General features: G+C 34.2%; 1 protein-coding gene across 12 annotated transcripts in view; it reads right to left on the reverse strand.

The window, feature by feature from the left end:
- LOC118281882 (uncharacterized) overlaps nucleotides 1-22,468 on the reverse strand; it is a 173,360-nt gene that overhangs the window by 79,441 nt on the left and 71,451 nt on the right. For all 12 annotated transcript variants that reach the window (XM_035602658.2, XM_050701701.1, XM_035602676.2 and 9 more), the window contains one exon: nucleotides 21,225-21,333. In XM_035602658.2, coding sequence (XP_035458551.1) covers nucleotides 21,225-21,333 — 109 coding nt within the window. The remainder of the gene's footprint in view (nucleotides 1-21,224; nucleotides 21,334-22,468) is intronic.

Consider the following 22,468-nt stretch of genomic DNA (forward strand, 5'->3'; position numbering starts at 1 on the left):
TTTAGTCACTATATTCGCCGTAATATTCTAGTTTTGGTATATTTCACAATGTTGAAAGTTTAATAATTATTATAAAAGAGTGTTTAGAAACAAAGTTTATGTTTTATGAATTGATCTTAATGAGTATAAAGTTCTTATATTTCCCAAAACTTAGCTATTATACTGCCCACGGGGCGAATAAACTCTTTGTTCATCTATTAGAAACTTTCTTACAAATTGGTTATGACTGTAAAAGATCCGGTTAATTAGAATTTAAAGTTGTAAATAAAATTATTTAGTAATTTGATTTTAAATACCAAAGTTTACAGATTGGCAAGGCTAACGTTCCTTTTACTGAGATTTTTCCCGGATTTTCTTCATTTATTGAGTAAAGTGAAAATGAAATCCAGTTATGATGAACCATATTACAAAATAATAACAATATACTCTGAACTGATTGTATTAAAAGCAAGGCAGTTGATATTTCCTATTAATTTTCCCTTTCATTAAGTCCGTTATTGCTATACCGATTATAATAATTAATTATTTGCGTGATTGACAGTTGGCAGATTAATTAAATCGATCCATTGCTGGTATTGCCTGAACAAACATGCTCTCCACAAACATGGTTTTTAATGTTTTATTTATTAAAATACGTTTGACATGACATTACTGCGAATTTTACTTAAATTATAGATTTAGGTATGTATAAACCCATGAAGATTACGGCAAAATTTGTGTTATGTCACCATTAATAATACCTATGAAATATCTTTTTCCTACCTAAAAATACTATTTATATCCTCCAGCTTTCTCCACGGCAATAAGTTATTTTAAGTCACACGTTACCTTTTCCGTCACAACGATACCGTCTCATCATTCGATAATTTAAGGGGTAGGGTTACCGACCCATCTTACATAGACGACATTTAAATTCGATACGTTATTGGCGTGCGTGACATCGCATGGTACCATACAGTGTCATGTTGAACTTCTCCTTAAGAAAATGAACGGCCCATATGTTTGTTATTTTAGGCCTACTATGTAAGCATTCCTTATGAGCCATAGAAATGGGAACTTTATGTTACCTCTGACAAAGTGACTGGAGCCTGAGGCTTTGTTTGGGTTTTGGGTTTTGCTTGCTCTACCTTCCCATGGTAGAGTGAGCAAATATATATGCAAAATGTATTAAGAGGTACTTACTTATAATTGTGTTTCCTAAGTTTTGTGCTCGAAGGAAACTTGTATAGGCACGTGTGAGGACAAAGGGTGTGTAAATATCTTTTTGTATTTGTTAGCTTCTACACATGCAGACCATAATCGAAAGTATTTCCATCATCAATAATCGTTTCGATCGGAGTGTTACTGCGGCCTCACAGAAAACCGACGTGAAATAACGCTTGCGTTGTGTTTCGTCTTATAAGAGAGGTTTCCTTCCCAATCCCCGTTTCCACACTTGTAACGCTTTTGGTGTTTCGGATGTCCATGCGACGGCAGCGATCCGTGTGCTCGTTTACTGGCTTACATCATAAAAAAATATGTTAGTTTAATATGTCATCTTGTCTAAAAATCTTCGCTCAACGAGTCATACAAACAAATATTATATTCTAATAAACAAATCTCATAATTAAAACGTTCTTCGTTTTGTCCTCGATACACAAATAGCCGCTGCTATTATTCAAACGTACTAAAGACGTTGTGTTCCGCATCAAACACAGACTGTAATTAAAAAGCATAAAGCTTCAACATGTCAAAACATTCTTCGCAAATTATTACGGAACATGTTCTATGGTGTATTATTAGATACAGCGATAGCCCCTTCATATTTATATGTCAGCGATATAACTAGTTTCTGTTAACTAAAACTAAACATGAATGCTGATTCCTGTGGTCGTAATAATTGGCATGTAAAGGTAATGTACATTGTACACGGACGTAAATGTGTGTAAACTCTGCAAGTTCCGAGTTATGAAAGCCAGGGAATATCTAGTTACTATGAAATGTTTCAACTTCCTTTTGGTAGTTGTGCTGTTAGCCGTATTTAATTGGGTAGCGATCCTTTTCCCACAACTGGGGATTTGGATTTCATTCTACTGAAAGTTTTATTTGTTTAGCCATTCATTGCAGCTCTAGATTCAAGTAAAGTACTGATATTTAATCAACTCTGGTTCTAAAGTGATATTTGGGCATACTTCGGGAAAAGATAGAAAAAAATATTCTGAGAGTGATACCATCTTTCCTAAGAGCCGTAATCGTAATTAGACTAACGAGGCGGCCAAAATAGCGGCAATCAAGAGCGTACCTAAATAGTATATAAAAAGCTAGTTAAATAAAGCTGAACTATTCAATGTCGCGAACAGTTTACAATGCAAGAAGCGTTCGTCTGTCATCTGGTATCAATCTGGGAACTTGCCAACGGTTGGCGTCCGTCCCCGTAGTATTGCTGAAGCCAATCGTATTAGTGGTGTCACATGGCTACGCAATCATTCCACCATTAAACTCACTACTGGAAAGTGTTAGCACAATAAGTCGCTGCGAACACAGATTTATATGTGGTCTGGAATGAGCATTAAATGTTTAATACATTTATATAGGACGTAGAAACGACTGGAGATGAAAATTGTTAAATACTTTAAATAATATGTGTATCTATATAATATACATAACATAATAAATATAAATGCTTTTGTTCACTTTTAGAATTATAGTGTTTCTATGATCAAAAACCTATTTAAACGCCATAAATCTTCAATGCAGCTTTTATCTTCCCGCTAAGTGTTTACGGAAATACTTTTTAAAGTTTTTATAAAACAAAACTGCTCTTCTAGTGACTTTATTAATCATGATGGCGACTGTACTGTCAAGATCAAGAGCGTTTCGTAGACAAGGTTAATTATGACGGGCGTGTGGTCCCGACACTCCGGTAGCGTCTATAAGAAATGACGTGTACGCTTCGCAACGCTAACTAGTGATTTATTAACTAGGCACTGAAACAGCTGAAACTATTGAACGCGACTGTACGTCTTTCGAGCATTAGTGATGTCATAGATGATATTAAATACAGATGTTATGCGTTTTATAAAAAAAACACGAAGAAAATTGGGACAGTAGGCATTTAAAAGAAAAAAAAGCTGCATCATTTATCGATTTAAAAACATGCCTCTGACTGCTTTTTTTATTATCTTTGGCGTTGAATACACACCACTTTTTTCTCGACTTCACAGTTGAATGAAAGACAACCTTGTACGCTTCCGAAGCTTTCAAAAACTCAATGTGTCTTTGTCAAAATATGTACCAATTATTACAAAGTGTTCTGTAATTTATTGTTATTAAAATGAAAAAAGATATCAAAGCCAATGTGTTTTCACCGGCAGTAACATACCCATTACTACTGAGCCGTGATCGACATTTTTTCGAGGGTAAACAAATGGGACTTCAAAGCGATGCTCTCGATATACTACTACATAAAATATACGCCTGAGTGATACTCCGCTCAGCTGTCGAAACGTACCTAATTATCAGGGCCGCGAATCTAACCTTTATCACAGTCAAATGGGGAGTACGTTATGTGGAGACAGAACGTGAAATTTGTACGTTGAAAAGTGGATGACTTCATTTTCAATCCGTTTATAGGTCAGGACAAGAGTAAATCTGTGCGCTATATTACTAAGCGCTCTTAATATAGAGTGCCTTCTAGCGAATAAGAGACCTATGTTACATATATGTATGGCTGAAGATTTAAGATTTAGGATGAGGAAATAGTTTTTACTATTAAGTTCAGATTCGTATGCGTTTGTACTACAACTGTGCCGTATATAATAGTAGCTCTATAATATAGTACATGGAAATGGTTTTATACTGGTTGATACAATTATAACGTAGCTGGCGGAATTAAACGTGGGTCGTATCAATACACCTCTGTCTATATAAACAGCATTACATATAATAATCATTTGACTGCACGGTTGGTGCGGTGGCTGGGCAACTGGCTGCCGCGCAACGGGTAGCGGGTTCGATTCCCGCACGAAGCAACTCTTTGTGTGATCCAAAAATTGTTGTTTCGGGTCTGGGTGTCATGTGCATGTGAACTTGTATGTTTGTAAACGCATCCACGACACAGGAGAAAATCCTAGTGTGGGGCAACGTTTTCTTTAAAAAAAAAAAAAAAAATCATTTGCCAGCGAATTAAAGGGATCCTTATTAAAGTTTACAAATTCATTATTTTAAATTGAAATGAATTAAATAGTAACCTCACCATTTTCGTTATACAACCCATTAAATAATGGCCGAAAATATTACTGAATAAGGGGTGTAATGGAAAAAGGCAGCCACTTATACACAGATAGTAACTTAAACCTTTTATAAAAAGAAAACAGTAGCAAATATTTAGTCCTCAATCTTCGAGAGTTCCCCAAGGAAACTTGTTGAGATACTTTCAGTGTTCGAGTGTCGGTTCTCAATACAGATAGACGTAGAAAGGCCAATAATCCATTTAATTAAATGTTCTAGTAATGTACGGACTCTATTGTTGAGAAAACTGAATGAGGAGTATCGGGTTCGATATATTGTTAACTTGAAAAAAAATCTTGTGATGGCTGGATGTATTATTTTATTTCATTATTGATACAAAATCATAAGGCTATTATTTTTTTTGTGCTTATACAACTACAAACGACCAAAGTCCCATAGTAAGCGGTTACTGCCACTCATGGAAAACCGCAAAACCAGAGGAGTCACAGGTGCGTTGCCGGCCGTTTGGGAAAGAATATGCTCTTTTCCAGAGGGTTTCAATTAGCCTACTAACATAATTAGTGACACATAGGTATACTAAAAATAATTGCCTATCTAAGGCCATAATGTTAAACTGCCCTACACAAAAAATGCCTTTTAGAATGTAATTAATTTTGCTACTGTCTAGTCATGTTGTACAATATGTGCCAACACGGTAGGGAATTGCCGCCTTTTATGAAATAGCTCGTAACCGAGTGGCGTTTTACTCCGTACTGTCAAGGGAGAATATTCTAGCACATTCTAGATGTATTGTAGTAATTCTTTTATGTCTGTGGTTAAGCTAGAACTCTAAGGAGTCTGGTGCTTCTTTATGAATTATGTATTGTTGTGGGTATTATACACGTTTTGTTAGAATAAACTTTGTATTTTTACTTATCTTTCTTGGTTTGGGTGTGTAAAGTCTTAGGAAAGAATGAGTGATAAAAATGCCTGATACAATGTAACGTAAATGTTTGTTTAACAATTAACGTAAATATACAAGTAGGTTAATGGACAGGAAACCTGAAAAAAAAGTAGCAAGAAGTAACTTAAAAAGGATGCCTATAAATTGTTATTTCAAAAACATTTTGTACCGATCATTTGTATTTCGTTATTCATGATTGTAATTGTAGCTGTAATAGAAATAGAAAAATCAATTGGCTTTGATTTAGGCCCGCACTGCGACTATATTCGAATTTAGGCTCTGACCTCATACATAATGCAGGACGCAAGTCGACGGCCCCATACGCCGGAATACCTTTACATCGAACAATGAACTTCATATAAAATCATTATTCATCGGTTTTTGAAACGCACTATTATTGCACGTTGATTTCAAGGTCAATGAACTTTTTACTTTTTCAGAATGCTTTGATATTCGACTAGATGTTCTATTGTAGGTGTCTTAGTTCGTAGTACCTTCTATTGGTCCGATGGGGCACAAGAACAACTGACTCAGCAAAACCTTTTTAGAAGTTATCCTCGAGATGGGCAACGAAATAAGTGAACTGACTGAATAATAATAAGTGGACACAGGTGTGATTATTGACAAAAAGCTGTTGATATGATTTCTAAGCCAGCCAGAATTAACAGACTACTAAATAAAATTTATGAACATTGGCATTACGTGCCGTAATGTGCAGATACACCTCTGCCTACCCCTTCGGGGATAAAAGGCGTCACGTTGCGTTGCGTTCTTAGTAATATCGAAAACTTCTCTAGAAACAAATCTTGTTATGAAAATTATTTGTCGTTTACATAGGTAGTGTCGTGAACACACAAAGTTAACTGTTTGCCGACGTAGTTTCCTGCGCAAAATTTAACTAAGGGCAGGTCACGGGTCGGTAAAGTTCAAAGGTGTTCCGAGACGATGCACCGGGGCAGGGTCAGGTCTTAAGCGCGGGTTATTGACGACTAACTTTATCGTTTAATACTCTATTTAGATAATCCTGTTGTTAGGTAAAATCTATTATTAGTTAGATGATTTCTTCATTCAGGTAGGAGTCAGTTGTTGTGCACTTATTGTTGGTATTAATGTTCTAAGTCTAATTGTGGTAATAGAATAAGAGTAGACGATTGAAATTTACATACAATTGGAAAAAAATGTTTTAAAATTCTTTGAATTCATTGATTGACCGAGAAACCAGATTCGAGGTCTCGTTCTAATCAGCAGTCGTAAATATAAAACTCTTGAAACAATTTGGTCAACGCAAATTAAAATATAAAAAAGTATGTAATAATAATATTATAGATCTGATATTAAATACAGGTATGAACACGTTACTTATAATATCAGAATTCTCTAGGCTCATCGCTTCAATGAGCTGAATCATGAAAGTGAAGAAAGCACTGAACTGTGTAAAGACCGTTCGCTTCGGGGCCCAGTTCGCAACTCTATATTAAAAATTGAGAGTTCAAATTACTACGACTTATTTGCGCGGAAATATTCTCATATGTGTAGATTTTATTCTAATGATGTTGCAGCGGATGACAAGGTTTCAAGTTTAATCTACGATAACTAAGACTGGATTAAATTTTGCTGTGAAAGTAATATCCTATTACCTTCGAGTCTTATTTTTATTTTAGATGACTAATTGTATTTAAATATCCGTCTTGTAGATTATTTTAAAATACTAGACACGTATTTTTTATTTTCTTAAGTACAAATATGCATCATACTGAAATACTGTAATGAGAACAGCTGGAGCTGAGCTATTTACGTGTTAGTTACATGAAAATACAACTTTATTATGATCGACCAATTTTATCTTATAGTAATTCTATAAAACGCCTCCTGTAATTCCAAGAATTTTCTCGTTCTACATACGATAAGACTAAAAATCGTTTATTGTATACACAAAATACTTAGAATTGTTTTTAATTACGCGAAAATAATAATCGACAATTGTCCATTTCCAGCGCGTTTCCTAAATGTTATTTAATATTCCAATTTATTCACCAAAGAGTAAATATGGTGTGTTTAAAGTCAAGTGTTTGGTACACATTACACGAAAATCGTATAGGCACAAAAGGGAATTGTTACACCAAATCTATACATATAATAAAATCGTAGAAAAGTGCTGTCTGTACATTGAAAATAAAAATAAAAAAAATAGCAGGGGTTATTGTTATGTCGATGTCGAACCCAAAAATGTAATTAACTTTTTTTTTGTCTGTTTGTCTGTTTGTCTGTTTGTCTGTTTGTCTGTTTGTCTATGCGCGCTAATCTCAGAAACGGCTGATCCGAGTTGGATGCGGTTTTCACGAATATATTGTGGGATGCTTAAATTTACATTTAGTGTTTGTTTCATGTCAATCGGTTCATAAATAAAAAAGTTATGTCAAATTAAAGAATCACGTCGAACATTCTATGCTTATACCATTAATCTCCGCAACTATTTGACGGATTTGGTTGAAATTTGGTACAGATATAGTTTAGAACCTTAGAAAGGACATAGATATATTTTTATTTCAAAAATCAAAAAATAAAAATAAGAAATAAATTATCTTCTATATCTATTCTATACTTATAATAAATCTGTAGAGAGGTCAATTCTGTACATGAAATATATTTCCAAAATAACTATCAGCGGGTGATTAGTGATCGATACTGACGCCAAAAATGCAATCAGAAAATTTTTTGTCTGTCTGTCTGTCTGTCTGTCTGTCTGTCTGTCTGTCTGTCTGTCTGTCTGTCTGTCTGTCTGTCTGTCTGTCTGTCTGTCTGTCTGTATGTTCTTTATAGAAACAAAAACTACTCGACAGATTTCAACGAAACTTGGTACAATTGTTCCTTATTCTCCTGGGCAGGTTATAGTATACTTTTCATCATGCTACGATCAATAGGAGCAGAGCAGTGAAGGGAAATGTTGGGAAAACAGGAGAACTTACTGCATTTTTTAAGCTTCCGTCGCGTGTGCAGCCTTAATGGTTAAAGCTATACAGAAATAATGTATGACGGAAATGTTCTCCTTAAAATTGTTTGAAAAATATTCTACGACAGCAAATGTCTATCTTCTATGGTTGACTCACAATAACACGTATAACTGCCGATAGCTTAGCAGTTCGGAGATTTCTGATTAGATTTGTCTACACTTACGTTTATAACACTCATTCATTCATTCATATATTATAATAAATGTGTAGAAGGGACAATTCAAATTGAAATAAAAACCGGCCAAGTGCGAGTCGGACTCGCCCATGAAGGGTTCCGTAACAGCAAATAGATGACATAATATAAAAGTTATAAAATAACTTGGTTTTAAATAGTGTTTGTATGAACGACAAAGTTATATTTGCGGTTTTTTAAAATGTTTTATTTCTTAAAAACTAATAATGATATGTGGTTCAAACCAATTTTCGTTGTTAGTTTCTATTGAAATCTACAACATATATTTTTTTTAGTTTTCTCACTCACTTATTTTAAAAGTTAGAGGGGGGGACACTCATTTTTCCACTTTGGAAGCGTCTAACTTTTAAACAGTTGATTTTATCGAAAAATGATTTTAGGAACCTTTTAAAGACCTATCCATAGACACGCATCACGGATATGTTAGACAAAAAAAAATGAGTTCCATGTATGGAGTACCCCCCTTTAATTTTTCAAATGTATTAATTGTTATTCAAAATTCGAATAGCGGTTACCAAAATACACCAACCTACAAAGTTTCAACTATGTAGGCCCAACAGTTTCGGAAATAAATGGCTATGACATACGGACGGACGGACGGACGGACGGACAGACAGACAGACAGACAGACATGACGAATCTATAAGGGTTCTGTTTTTTGCCATTTGGCTACGGAACCCTAAAAATAATATAATAGTAACACCCAGGGGATGTGGATCGATACCAAACCCAAATATGTAATAAATATTTTTTTTGTCTGTCTGTCTGTCTGTATGTTCGGGCATCACGTGAAAACTAACGGATCGATTTCGATGAAACTTGGTATAATTATACCTTATTATCCTGGGCATAAAATAGGATACATTTTATCCTGAAAAAAATACGTAAAAAAAAGCAGTTTTATTCTACAGAACGCGAGCTCAACAGCAGTAGCTCAATAGAGGGATCTCCTTAATTATTATGGGCCTCGCCGTATTGGGGTCCAATAGATATTTATAAGATGTCATTGTCAGAGTTACTCAAAATGGAGAAATAAAACTTCCACGCGAAGACCGACATCCGCGCGGACGGAGTCGCGGGCGGAAGCTAGTTATACATATAAACCTTCCTTTTGAATCACTCTACCTATTACAAAAAACCGCATCAAAATCCGTTGCGTAATTTTAAAGATTTAAGCATACAGACAAAAATAGCGACTTTGTTTATACTATGTACGGTAGTGATTTTCCTATTAACTGAGAATAGTGTCATCGTTATTTTGTCCTACAGTGCATGTTGCGACATCTTACAATGTCGTGCATTTAAATTAGTTATTACGTAAGCGTTTAGATATAAGTCTGTAAGATAGTCTAAATATTGAGATGAAATATGATTGTTTTTTGTTTTGAGTGTGAAAATCATTCAATGACTTCTCCCGCCTTAGGCGAGGCAGGAGTCTCAGACTCTTACTAACTAAAAACCACCCTGTTCCTATTTCTGCTTTTCGAACCGGAAGCCCCGGTAAACCCGCTAGGTAGTCCGCAGCTCCGGATCAGGAGTCAGCCCTACTGGTACTGGTCCCCATCTGTGGTGGTCTAATGGCAGTTTAAACGCGCACGCGCTCGTTTCGTTTAACGTAATCGGAACGAGAGCGCGTTCGAAGCTCTGATTGGCCGGCTCAAATAAACCAACTAATCAGAGCGCCGAACGCGCTTTCGTTTCGATTACTATAAACGTAAACTAAACTCGTACTAAGGATACAGATGACCCGTGTGTTGTTTTGACAATGTCTTGGCATTAAAAAAAGAGTGGTATAAAAAGAGACAAATCTTATATCTTATATCTTTATATATATAATTCTTCTGTACGTGTGTATGTCACTGAACTCCTCTTAAACGACTAGACGGATTTTGATGAAACTTTTTGTGTGTGTTCAAGAGGATCTGAGAATGGTTTAGATTCACAATTTTGTCCGCTGGACAATGTTTTTTTAATTAATTTTTAATTTATTAGTAGTTGTTGATTTTGGAATGTTTTACATCGGATCCGACGGACGGCGCTACCATCGCAGTGTCAAATATTAATGACGTTAGATATTGTCATAACATTTGAATAATAATTTTCATCAAAAAGGTCCAGAATGTTTTAGCTTATTAAAAAAAGAATAAAATTTTCAAATTAACGTGTAGACAGGACAACGTCTGTCGGGTCCCGCTAGTATAATTATAAAAGGCAGATTCTCGGCTTGTAATTAGGTTTGCTCGAATTTGAGACCTCAACCTTTATTTAATTGTTCCTTATACATATACATAGTCATACATGTATCTATGTGATACGATTAAGAATAATTCTGTCGTCTTTTTAGACTTGAGAAGCCGCTTTTGTCAGCGATATCAAGTGAATTAAAATTTCGCTGAAGGTGGAAATATTGTCAGGACCAAGTTAAGCTATACATATTTTATTGATCAAAGTACTTCTTTTCCTTTCCTTACATTGATGAGAATTAAAGAAATCACTGAAAAAATTATATCTACATTAAAATATGTATTATGTTCATATTATTTAGTTCATAGATTTTTTAACACTTTGTACTGGTTTATAATTTAACAAAGGTTGACATCAATTTTTGAGGTGAGTAAAAACTTTTTATAGTGCAAATGACGTGGTATCGGAAAGCTGACGCTGATAGATAGGCAGTTCACGAGCTTTGTGAAAAACTCTGACGTTATGTTTAAAAGCTTTTCAAAGTTACGGGAAAACATATGCAACATAGGCTAGGCTATGTATAGTAACGTAAGCAAACAATAGTAAAATTCTAAGTTCCAGTTTCGGTATTTTTTACAAATTTTTAAGTTTTTTTAAGTTGTAAAAATTTTTAAATTAAAATCAATAAAACGCCTAAAGAAAATTAAGGAACCCTGATTGTAATAAAACATTTCGTTTCCCTTCGATAAAAAGCAGTGTGATTTTTTATCCATAGTTAGGTACATATATTGCTACACCAGTTGATAGGCACATGTTTCGCCACTATACCTGGGTCATTGTTGAAACAAATGTAAAAAGTTACAATGCCTACATACTATTTTATACCACACGGAATTTGAAAAGCGAATATTCCATAGAATGTCCATGCACACCACACTAAAAGAACATTCTTTCATTCATTCCCTTTCCACGAAATGGATACTGTGTAGTATTCTATTCTATATAAAGTTAGAATTTTTAACAGAACAGCGGGTAGCATTTAATATAAAAAAAGTAATTTAAAAAACTAAAAAACCCGACTGCATTTGAAATGAAAAAACCCTAAAACAAGAAAGTTATCGTAAAATTTAAGCAGTCGGGACCCATTCTAAATATAAAGACTTTGTGAGTGCACATAAGGCTGACTTTCTAGAATGGGTCCCGACTGCTTAAATTTTACGATAACTTTCTTGTTTTAGGGTTTTTTCATTTCAAATGCAGTCGGGTTTTTTAGTTTTTTAAATTACTTTTTTTTATTTTATTTTTTTTAGTTTTATTATTTTTTTCATTTTGATATATCTTGTGTCACTCTCACAGTAAATACGAATCAAACGACCCCTATCAAGCGGAAATCCATCGAGTCGTTCAGGCTAGAGAGTGAGAAATATTCGAATTTGGCGCCAAAAATCCGCCATTTTGTTTTTTTTATTATTTTGATATATCTAGTGTCACTCTCACAGTAAATACGAATCTAACGACACCTCTCAAGCCAAAATCCATCAAGCCGTTTAGGCTAGAGAGTGAGAAATATTCGAATTTGGCGCCAAAAATCCGCCATTTTGTTTTTTTTTATTATTTTGATATATCCAGTGTCACTCTCACAGTAAATACGAATCCAACGACACCTCTCAAGTCAAAATCCATCAAGCCGTTTAGGCTGCAGAGCGTGCCAAACAATTATACATACATACATACATACATACATACATACATACACTCGAAAAACATAACCCTCCTTCTGGTGCAGTCGGGTAAAAAGTGAATATGAACTATGAATTTTTTCCATGCACTGCCAGTACAGTCCACAACAGTGTATCGGTAACTTTTTTTTGACGTTTTAATTTATTTAGTTGCCTATGTAACTGACATACAAATAATTGGAATTCATAGAATCTCTGTATCTATGTTGTGAATTTTAGAGCATACTGAAACTAAAATACTCAAATATTGAAACAGAGAATACTGAAAACAAAGCTATTTGTATTGCTATATGGGTGCATTTTTTTTAAAAGGTTATATAAAAAAAATTAAGCAGCCGTCATTATAGAATATTTTAAAATATTTGAAACGTTTTTTATTATCTTACAGAAACAAATATTTTCAACAATATATCGATTTCAAATATGACGTGTGACGTCACTTCCAGATACATTTTGTACGTAGAAATGACGTGTTTGCTCCCATTCCTAAACTTTATTCGTATTAACTAAGCATTGTTATCTTATATGATAAAATAAAAATACGCGTCTAATATTTTTTCATTACCTAACTGACGGACTAAATAGTAATTTTCATAGCCTGTCATCATCCCTATTGTAATGGTTTTAAAAACATTTTTGTTGGGTTCGCGAAGACCTACTGCGGTTTAATTTTAGTTGGGAGCTTTATATTTTTATTAGAATGAATAAAAATACCAGTTGTTAGATTTTTTTATGTTTGTTTCTGAGTTTGTTTGTAATGTTTTAAAATTTTCTATGCCAAGCAATCGGGAAGCTATTTATAACCCATTATTATGATTTCTCAAGTGCAAATTTATTTCAATGGGTCTTAACAAAAGAGTTGTTACATAGTGCCGGGTGCCCAACAACAAGCATATATTTCCGCAGATATTCGAAACTACGGCAATCTCCATTGAAATCACAGTAGCACTTTCCTTACGATTTCAAATAACAGAAGGTAGTATACACATTTACACAACCACTAGATCAGCATGGAAATCGACAAAAACGATACACCCTCATACATAAAATATTAAAGAAATGAGAAAACGTGACGGGTCTTACTTAGGAGACGACAAAAATATCAGATTCGATAGCGAACGATTCTTGATTACAAATGTATCATTGTTATGCCTCGTTTATTAGCAAAGTTATGATAAATGATCGGAAAATTGTTCGTTCAATTGATGATGATTTATTTATACCTTCCTGTCGTTATCCAACAAGAAAAGTAATGATAGGGTCTTTCCTTACAAATGGATAAATGTTATTAAGGTTGATGTAATTTCAACTGTAAATATTTATAGGAAAGCACAATTTAGAATGACCCTTTTACATTAATTTTGGTCTAACGCATCTTAATTTAATTAAAAAGGTTTTTAACATACTTGTGTCGTGTTTGTAGAAGTAATTATAACCTTTTGTTTTTAATCATCATGGTAAGGGTCACGTCTCAATAATTTGTGTGATATAAAATTACCTCTCTTTTAATAAAAGTATTTTAGAAGCTGACCTTTAAAATCCTCATCGCAACAGAAGTTATATTTGAGCTCTTACTTATAAATACTCGGAAATCAAATCAACAGAACTCAAAGATTATATTTACAGAAATTGAATTAGCCGTCTTCCGCCTCTGCTGGGAAAATTGACACCAATATATAAACGCAATTATAATCAGTGAGGGCCAATTGAGGACGATTTCTGAAAACAGAGATTGATATTACTTGCTTTCTACAGGTTACCTTCATTACCCTTAGTACAAGTTTGCTTTACGTTTAAAGTATTCGAAAAGAGAGCGCGTTTGGCGCTCTGTGCCTTAGTACGAATTTGCTTTACATTGAACAATATCGAAACGAAAGCGTGTTCTGTACTCTGATTGGCAGGCCCGAATGAACCAACCAATCAGAGCGCCGAACGCGCTCTCGTTTCGTTTACTTTAAACGTAAAGCAAACTCATATTAAAGGTGCAGATTGGTCAATTTGAATAAACCAACCAATCAGAGCGTTGAACGCGATCTCGTTTTGATTACTTTAAACGTAAAGCAAACTCCTACCCACTAAGGGTATAGAATGGTCGTCTGTCAATTGTTTATGTGGCCACAATATTAATTGAAAGTTTACCTTTGATGCCAGATGTAGCCTAAGTAAAGGTACTTACTCCAATTTGCTTTTAGTGATTGGCTACTTGATTTGAAGGGCAATAACGAAGCTTTCGCTATCGTTATTTTATAGAATTATCTGAACTAGCATTATGATACAGAGAATCTTATTGCTACTTGTAATATTTTCATTTGAACTTACAAGATTCAATTGTCATTATATTCATTTATACGTAGATTTGGTATAGCTTAGAAGACATGTTTACGGGAGGTAATTAGCTAGGTAGTCGAGTCAATTACTTATTCATGTAGGAAAGTCATGTACAATCTGATTTCTATTGTTTCTATAGTGAATAAAAGAGAGAATCACTGCAGAACTGTAGCGGTTCGAAAATGTTCCTCTAACAAAAGGAAGTGAATTACGTAGAAACTACGACGTACAATACTTTGCATTTTTCATATAATTTTCTATTGTCTGTTGTATGTGAGTGCTACCTTATTCTGATTGCTAGCGCCATCTAGTTTTGAATAAAATATCTACTAGCTTTTTGGGAGAATGCGAGCAGATTTGAATATTTCTATTCACGAGCTCTATGTTACACGATACGTTTACACTGGCAACCATTTGTAGTTATTGAAGTTTTGATTAAAATATGTTTCAGTCTGGGTTACAGTAGAATACGGCTTATAGAATTTCTCTATTTCAAGTTATTGCTCAGATTACGAGAGAACGAGGGAGATTACAAATAGGTGAACTGGCTAGTGCTACATTCTTAATTTTTCACAACAAAACAACAATTGTCCAAATGATATTTTCTTTCCTACTGTCGAACCGTCGTACTACACTACTAATTTCGTACCAAATTAAAAACTTCTATTCGACCTTGTAATGTCGTTTAAATTGGTTAGTAGTTCAACATTCCATTAACTAGCAGTTCGATCTTTTAGTCCCTGCCTACGTACATTTAGGCGTTACCTCAAGGGGCACTGGTATGACATTGACAAATGTATGTTGTACCCATGTGTTTCGGTTTTAATTAGCTTAGTGTGAAGGTACACGCAAACTAGTACCAAGTCCCTTAGGTATGTTACATGAAAACTGTCCTTGAGAATAATGTCTTAGGAATTTTAGTCTAATTAATTTGTAATCGAATTTAACTAGTCTTTAGTATCCACGGTGGATATAGCTGAGTTGTTAACAAGTTCCGTAGAAAACGGTTCAGAATCAGGAAGTCAAAAGTAAGAAGAATTTCGCTGTCTTATTATTTGCATGTATCCTTTTTACGAATCATAGCACAAGCTTTGGACAAAATTAGAATTAAACGAAGATTTCCCCTTTCGCTGAAAAGATATCGCTTTCTGCTCATTAAAACTGACAGTTTAGAACAATCACAGTTTTATCTACAACAGTCAAGAAACAACGTTTTGGCACGAACTTGACGAAGTTATTTCAAAAATTCCTTTTCTAAAATTTATCATCACTAAAGTTACACCTTGAAGTTTTGAAGAAATAAAGATGTTACTTGAATTTCGGACAGTTTGGGACGGTCTCTAGGGACCAAGTAAGTAAATTTCATTGGGACAGGTACATTTATACGATATAGGTCGGTTTCATACCATATGCCCATTTTTATATACTTGCTCTTTATTAAAGTAGAAGGTTACAGTTGAGACCTTTTATAATTTAATCTTCTTTTTTGGTACATCAAATTAGAACATCAGACGAATAAACCCTCTCAAGAGGTTTGTCGAAAAATGTTCTTAGTGGAAATGGAATTTTTCTCTGGAGTAGGTAATGTATCTTAGTGCGTTACTTACATTTTAAAAGTATTCTCGGTCTCCGCAATATAAAATATTCCTACAAAACACTGGGTGAAACAAGTTGGGATCTACTACTCTAGAAACAAATGAAACCAGCAATAAAGAGCATTGAAACAAAACGTTCACTCCAAGATAAAGAAAACGGACAGACAATATAATATCAATAAAGTTCATTTTACTACATCAGTCCCGCTGGGATTTATTTTATCTTTGTGGCTAACGAGTAACTTCCCTTAACGGCTGCCTACTGCATCTGCCGGGGGAATTGCGCGTTCCTTTTTATTTGTTTGTAATGACGGAGTTAAGTGCCTTCGGATTTGATTCCTTGAGCATAATTGGATTGTCTCGTTTCAATTAGAAGGATTTTGTTCAAAGGCGAAGGAAGTTTGCTATAGACGATTGACGATTCTTTACTGATGAATACTTAATCAGTTGATTTACTCTCGCCCTTTCTGATTCACAAAGGCTTCACACGTCATTCCAAAATGTATGTACACTGAAGTGGCACAGAGTGACAGTGTTTCACTTTTCCCTTTTCGTAATATTTTTTCATGAAGGTATGGAGTTAAAAAGTTGTCTTTTATAGCGCCATTGCCGTTAAAATTGCTTTGAAGCTGTTCTATATAATTTTGTATATTCACTAAGTGTGCCGTTTTATGTTGTAAAATGTGACAAAATTGCCTTTGGAAGTCACATTAGGAATACGATATTGAATTCTATTTCAACTTACATCAACATTATATAAATATTATGCTACGTGTTATTTTGGTCAGGATGCATACGGAACGAAAATTTTGTTAACCCTAATTGTAGTACCAGTATATTTAAAAATGCACTAATTTTACCGAAACTTAAGGAAAAGAAAACTGAGAATTTATTTAAATAGTAAACTTAGAAATTATATCAAATGCCTAAACAAGTAGTGAAGGCAACTGTCGCGAGAGTGATGAAATCACAGATGCGCTGACATGGCGCCGACGGATGAGCTTATTACTTAAAGTTATTGGAGCGATGTCTCTGTGAAATACTTATAAATAATATTTTGCTTCTATTTTCCGAAGTGGATAGGTGCGTACGATAAGTTCACCCCCGTAGGGAATACGTTCCCCCATCAACAACACGTTAAAAAGTAAAGTTAAAGAGGCTTCGGAAAAGAAAATACTTACTTTTTCTAATATTTTAGGAACCGTTTCTCTACAAAGACAATTTTGGAATAAGTATCAATACATTTCGTCACTTAATTGGTTTTACAGGTCGAAGGTCACTGGACGCAAAATATGATTAAAAAGCCATTAAAATAACAGATTTACTTGTAACTTTTAGACCTACGAAGTAGTAAATATATTCACACACATAAATATGACTTAAGATATAAAAAAAAGGTTGATGTAGGTACTGGGATCAGAATATTGTTTGATTGCTATTGTCTATCATACTTTGGATTATCATTATATCCATTCTAGATGATGGAGGTGAGGTTTTTGTTATTTTATGGTTTGGAACAGACTGGATATGGATAAATAAAAATATCAAAAATAATAAAAGCTACATGAATAAGCCTTGACTTGTCCCCGTCCAATTCTCTCTCCCCTCTGGTTGAGGATTAAATAAGAAATAAGATATTGTTTGGCAATATATTTACATGTCGTGTATCTTCAACACGTGACCTTTATTTTAACACATAATATTAGGATAATACTAAATTGTGGTAACAAAATAATAATAGTTTAATATCCGATCGTTCACTGTTATAATCCCTTAGGATACCTACAAAGACACGTTCGACGAATTGATTACCTTTACCTGGCTTATTTACTAATGTACCTAAAAGTAATGTACCTAATAAGAACTGTGTGAGCGGCCTTTTGTAAGAGCCAATAGGCAATATGTTTCACGTCCTTCGTGATACCTAACTAATGGCTAGTAACTGATTAAATTTATAAGTTATGGCCTGCCCAGATAAAGTACTAGTGTGGGCGCACGTTGGAGCTCTGCCCATCTCGTTAGTGAAAACTACCAAAACATGTAAACAAAGTTAGTAGCTAATTATAATTTATTATCTACATTTGTTGCTGGTCTGCGTATTGACCGATTGGTCTATTTGCCTTTCATAGGCAAGTGTTAAGGCACCTTGATAAATGGCTGCTTCAGTAACGGATGTCTTCGGCTTTTTACATCGGGTCCTAGATCAGCAAAAATAGGCTATAGAGTGAATAAAGTATGGTTTAAATTCGTTAGCAAATGATATGAAAAAAATATCTTTTAAAATATGGCCAGGTAAACAGCATTGAGTAAAAGAAAAATAAGATACATTTTCTAAAATGACATGGTCACTAACACTATTATTAGAACTTATAACGGGATATTTACCATGTTTATTCATTTTATCGAGTTTCCGATATTTCGGCACTGTTGCAAGCGCCATGTTCACGGATTAACTGAAACTCGATAAAATGAATAAACATGGTAAATATCCCGTTATAAGTTCTAATAATAGATGTATTTTCAATTACATCATAAAAGTTATTTTTTTGTCAAAATACAAAAATAGAAAAAGGAACATAGCAGTCTTAGCACAAACAATAATATAATATTTATAACAAAAAATGTAGGCACAATATTATAAGATGGAAACATTTTTCTTCCTTATATAGTTTATTTACGAGCAAGGGTCAGTGTACCTACCTGAGTGACGTCACAGGCAGGAGTTATGTCGGACCTTTGAGTAAATATGGCTTTCATTTATCTAGGCCTTCATTTAATTAAACACTTAATGTTATTAAACCACAGGGAAAGTAGGATTGTACCTATAAAAAATGTAAATCGTCGGGTTACTTAAAAAAAAACCTTGGTTTGTTGTTACTACACTTCGTTTCCACAACACTTTAGCTACTGAAAATTTTATGTTAAACAGGTTTGTCATTGTTTATATGACTGTTTGCTAACTAATGAACAACAACATAAGTCTGTTTAAAATTGTTGTATTCGATTAATCTAACGTATTTTTCTTTAAATGCTGTAATAGCCACTTCAAGTATAACTGATCGCTCACCATTATTGCAGTACTTATAACGATAGTACATAAATATATGTACATAAATCATATCATAGGTACGTATGTAATCGTAACAAGAGTAGAGGTATAACAGACAACTTGACGTTTGACGTCAGTCTTCATGCATCAAACATCAATTGAAGTTGAATAATCACATAACAATGATTGCCATTGTGAATGATCAAAGGGATGCCACAGCATGGAGAGTAATGATGACATACCTTCCTAATGACGATCTGAATACTGTTGAAACAGCCAATAAGCAACTTACGTTCAAAATTCCTCGTGACCTGATTGGACAGTCAATGTTTCTCTATTTTTATAAACGCGAATGAACTCTAAGTGCCTATTCCATTAACGGCCAAATATTCGAAATGATATTTTGATTCTGAATTTGACTAACATTAGCAGAAACAAATTGCGCCGACTCCCATTTTAAATTGAATCAACGGCGACGATGGCGTCTTGAAACATTTTAATAATGTATTTACGTTATTTTTAGCGTTTATTCAAATACCGAAAAGAATTGGGAGATGTTTTTGTTCAAACATTCAAGGATTTGGAGTTAACAATGTTAATGAACACTTAAAACTGAAATCTATGCGTTGTAGTCATAGAGATTTGTTCCCGTTTTCCCGTTCCCTATTGTCTCATGAGATTAATTAATAAACCGAAATTCGAGAAAAACTGGTTGCATTTTTCATGACTAACTTAGGCCAAACTGTGGCTTATTATTTTGACATCACTTTTACAGACTACAAAATATGAAACACATAGGTATTAATACTACCTACTAATAGATAGAATTAATAAAAAAATTCTGTTCCTACACATCCTCGCACAACTGAAACCTACGTGGCCATAGGTAAGTTAATGTGATTTTACCCAAGCACAATTTGATCCCGTGTTCCAAACAGCAGTGATAGGCTTAATCAGTTTTCCAACGATAATCCAGTTTCATCTGGACTGGAAGCTTTTTGAATTGGGAAAAACTAGAGTTGAAAAAGTTGACCGTCGGAATCCGTCAAATTTCGTACCTTTAGATTTTACTGTCACGCCTATTCTCTCGTTGGGGTTGGCTGAGATGCACATTTAAGCGACCTAATTAAAGATTTCATATAATGATTTTTCAGTATTTAGTTTATAATAAGTATCGTAAGACTCGACGTCGACTTACAAAATTATCTAAAAATCACAGTTTACTCACGTATATTAATGGAGAAAAGCTCTATACTAGTTACAAGTCACAGCGGGACCGTGATTTTTAGTTAATGTCGGAGTAATGATACGTTTATGAAGTGTGTGTGTATAGAATAAATAACGATTGTTTAATTGCAGAATAGAATCTAATATCTCTTTTTCGGTAGTGGTATTTGCCAGTAGGTATTTTACGAATAGGAATAAGAAAAGATACTATTTTTGAAGTAAGTCCAAAGAAATCTGAATAAGAAATGAACTCAATGAAAACTCATTTCCAAGTAATTTTCATTTTATCGGTGTTACATGTAAATATACAGAAATCTGTGAATTTTCTTCGAAAGACTATAGTCAAGTAGGTACTTAATTTATACTTGAGCAGTGTTTCTCAATAATCACATGAAATAAGTTTCGAAATTCCCAAGTACGTCGTTTCAGGTAGAAATTGTTAAGTTCTGCTTTAGTTTGGAAATTCAATACTTTAGCGATATTTTTTTTAGTGTGTGTGAATAAGAATAAAATAAAGGATACATAATCTACGTAAAAATAATGATTGAATCATTAGATATGTACAAATGTAATCATAACTTCATCAAGTTTGTAGGTAAGCAAACTCCTAAACAATGTAACATAAATAAAACACAAGAGATACGTCCAAGCATCAGAATATTCCTCGTCAGTTATCTACTTTGAGTCATTAAGACATTGTGTCCTAGGTCTTAATCTAGACTTACCTTTCCTTCCTCAGTTCGCTGCTTCTTTTACGGAAACTGGCGACGAGGACTTGCAGCTCCGTGGAGTGGTGCTCGTAAAGTTGGGACAGTTGCGTCGTAAAGTCAGCCACTGGAACAAATATAGGTTTCTTAGACTAAAGTCAAGGACAAGTCTACTTTGTAGGTTCAGCCAGTAACAGATTGTTGTAGATTGTTTTAGATTGTAGTAGCTAAAACGTTTTGTGTAAGTATATGCATTGCAAAATAAAAAAGTCTGGACATATGCTCTGACAAGATATAAGTTGAGATTCATTGCTCGTAAATAACATACTAAACTGAAGAAAATTGGGAGTACAAGCGAAGCGTACCGCTCTATCCCTTAAAAGAAATAAAAGCCGTCGTTATAATACACCACATAGGTTATACCGATATTAAAGTAATTAACAACAAAGTTCCTAATTTCATGTACTCCTTTCTAAGAAGCAATATCTATATTAGCTAATTAATAAACGACGCTAAACAAGCAGCCTACAAGAATATTGAAGCTAAAATAACTAAACACACGCAACATTTGTTCTATAAACTTAAGGATCATGTTTACCGAGAACTTGTACCGAACACACTACCAATACACGTGATTCTACAACGTTCATTATAACTTTGATAATGTTAAAAACGAGCATTGTTCAGGGAGGTTGAATACATTGGTTAATTACAGGTGCACCCCGAGGGCAAATTAAATAATTGTACGTAGTTGAAACCTTCGTATAAGTCTGTCAGAGAAGTTTTCCTTGAAATTAGGGCCGGTCGTACACGAATGGTTCACGAGAATTAAAAAAAAATCGGCGAGTTTCTATCAACATCGAAATGATTTGGTACTACTATAAATGGTTAACGACACCATTATTAGGAAAAGAGGCCGGCAAGTTTCTACCTATAGGTTGCCTCGTTGCTCGAGTGGCTGCAAGTGCGACTGCTGAAAAAGATTCTATTTCCGGGCAAAGAGTTATTGAGTAATTGTTCACATTTTTTTGAGTAGGTTAAATCATCTAATGACATTTCGCGCCTTACTGACTAAAAAACACCCAGTCCTGCTCTTTGAGCCGATGCTCCGGTAACACGCTAGGTACTCCGTAGCTCCGGGTCGGGATAATAAGTATATTCAATATAGGCAAATTAATTGCAAAAAAAACACCTCTGCTTACTCCCAAAGGAGCACGTAAGTTTATTTAGCATTAAAATAAAATTGCATTCCGTCGTTTAGC

Source organism: Spodoptera frugiperda, chromosome 20, assembly GCF_023101765.2.
Source record: "Spodoptera frugiperda isolate SF20-4 chromosome 20, AGI-APGP_CSIRO_Sfru_2.0, whole genome shotgun sequence".
Lineage (NCBI taxonomy): Eukaryota > Metazoa > Arthropoda > Insecta > Lepidoptera > Noctuidae > Spodoptera > Spodoptera frugiperda.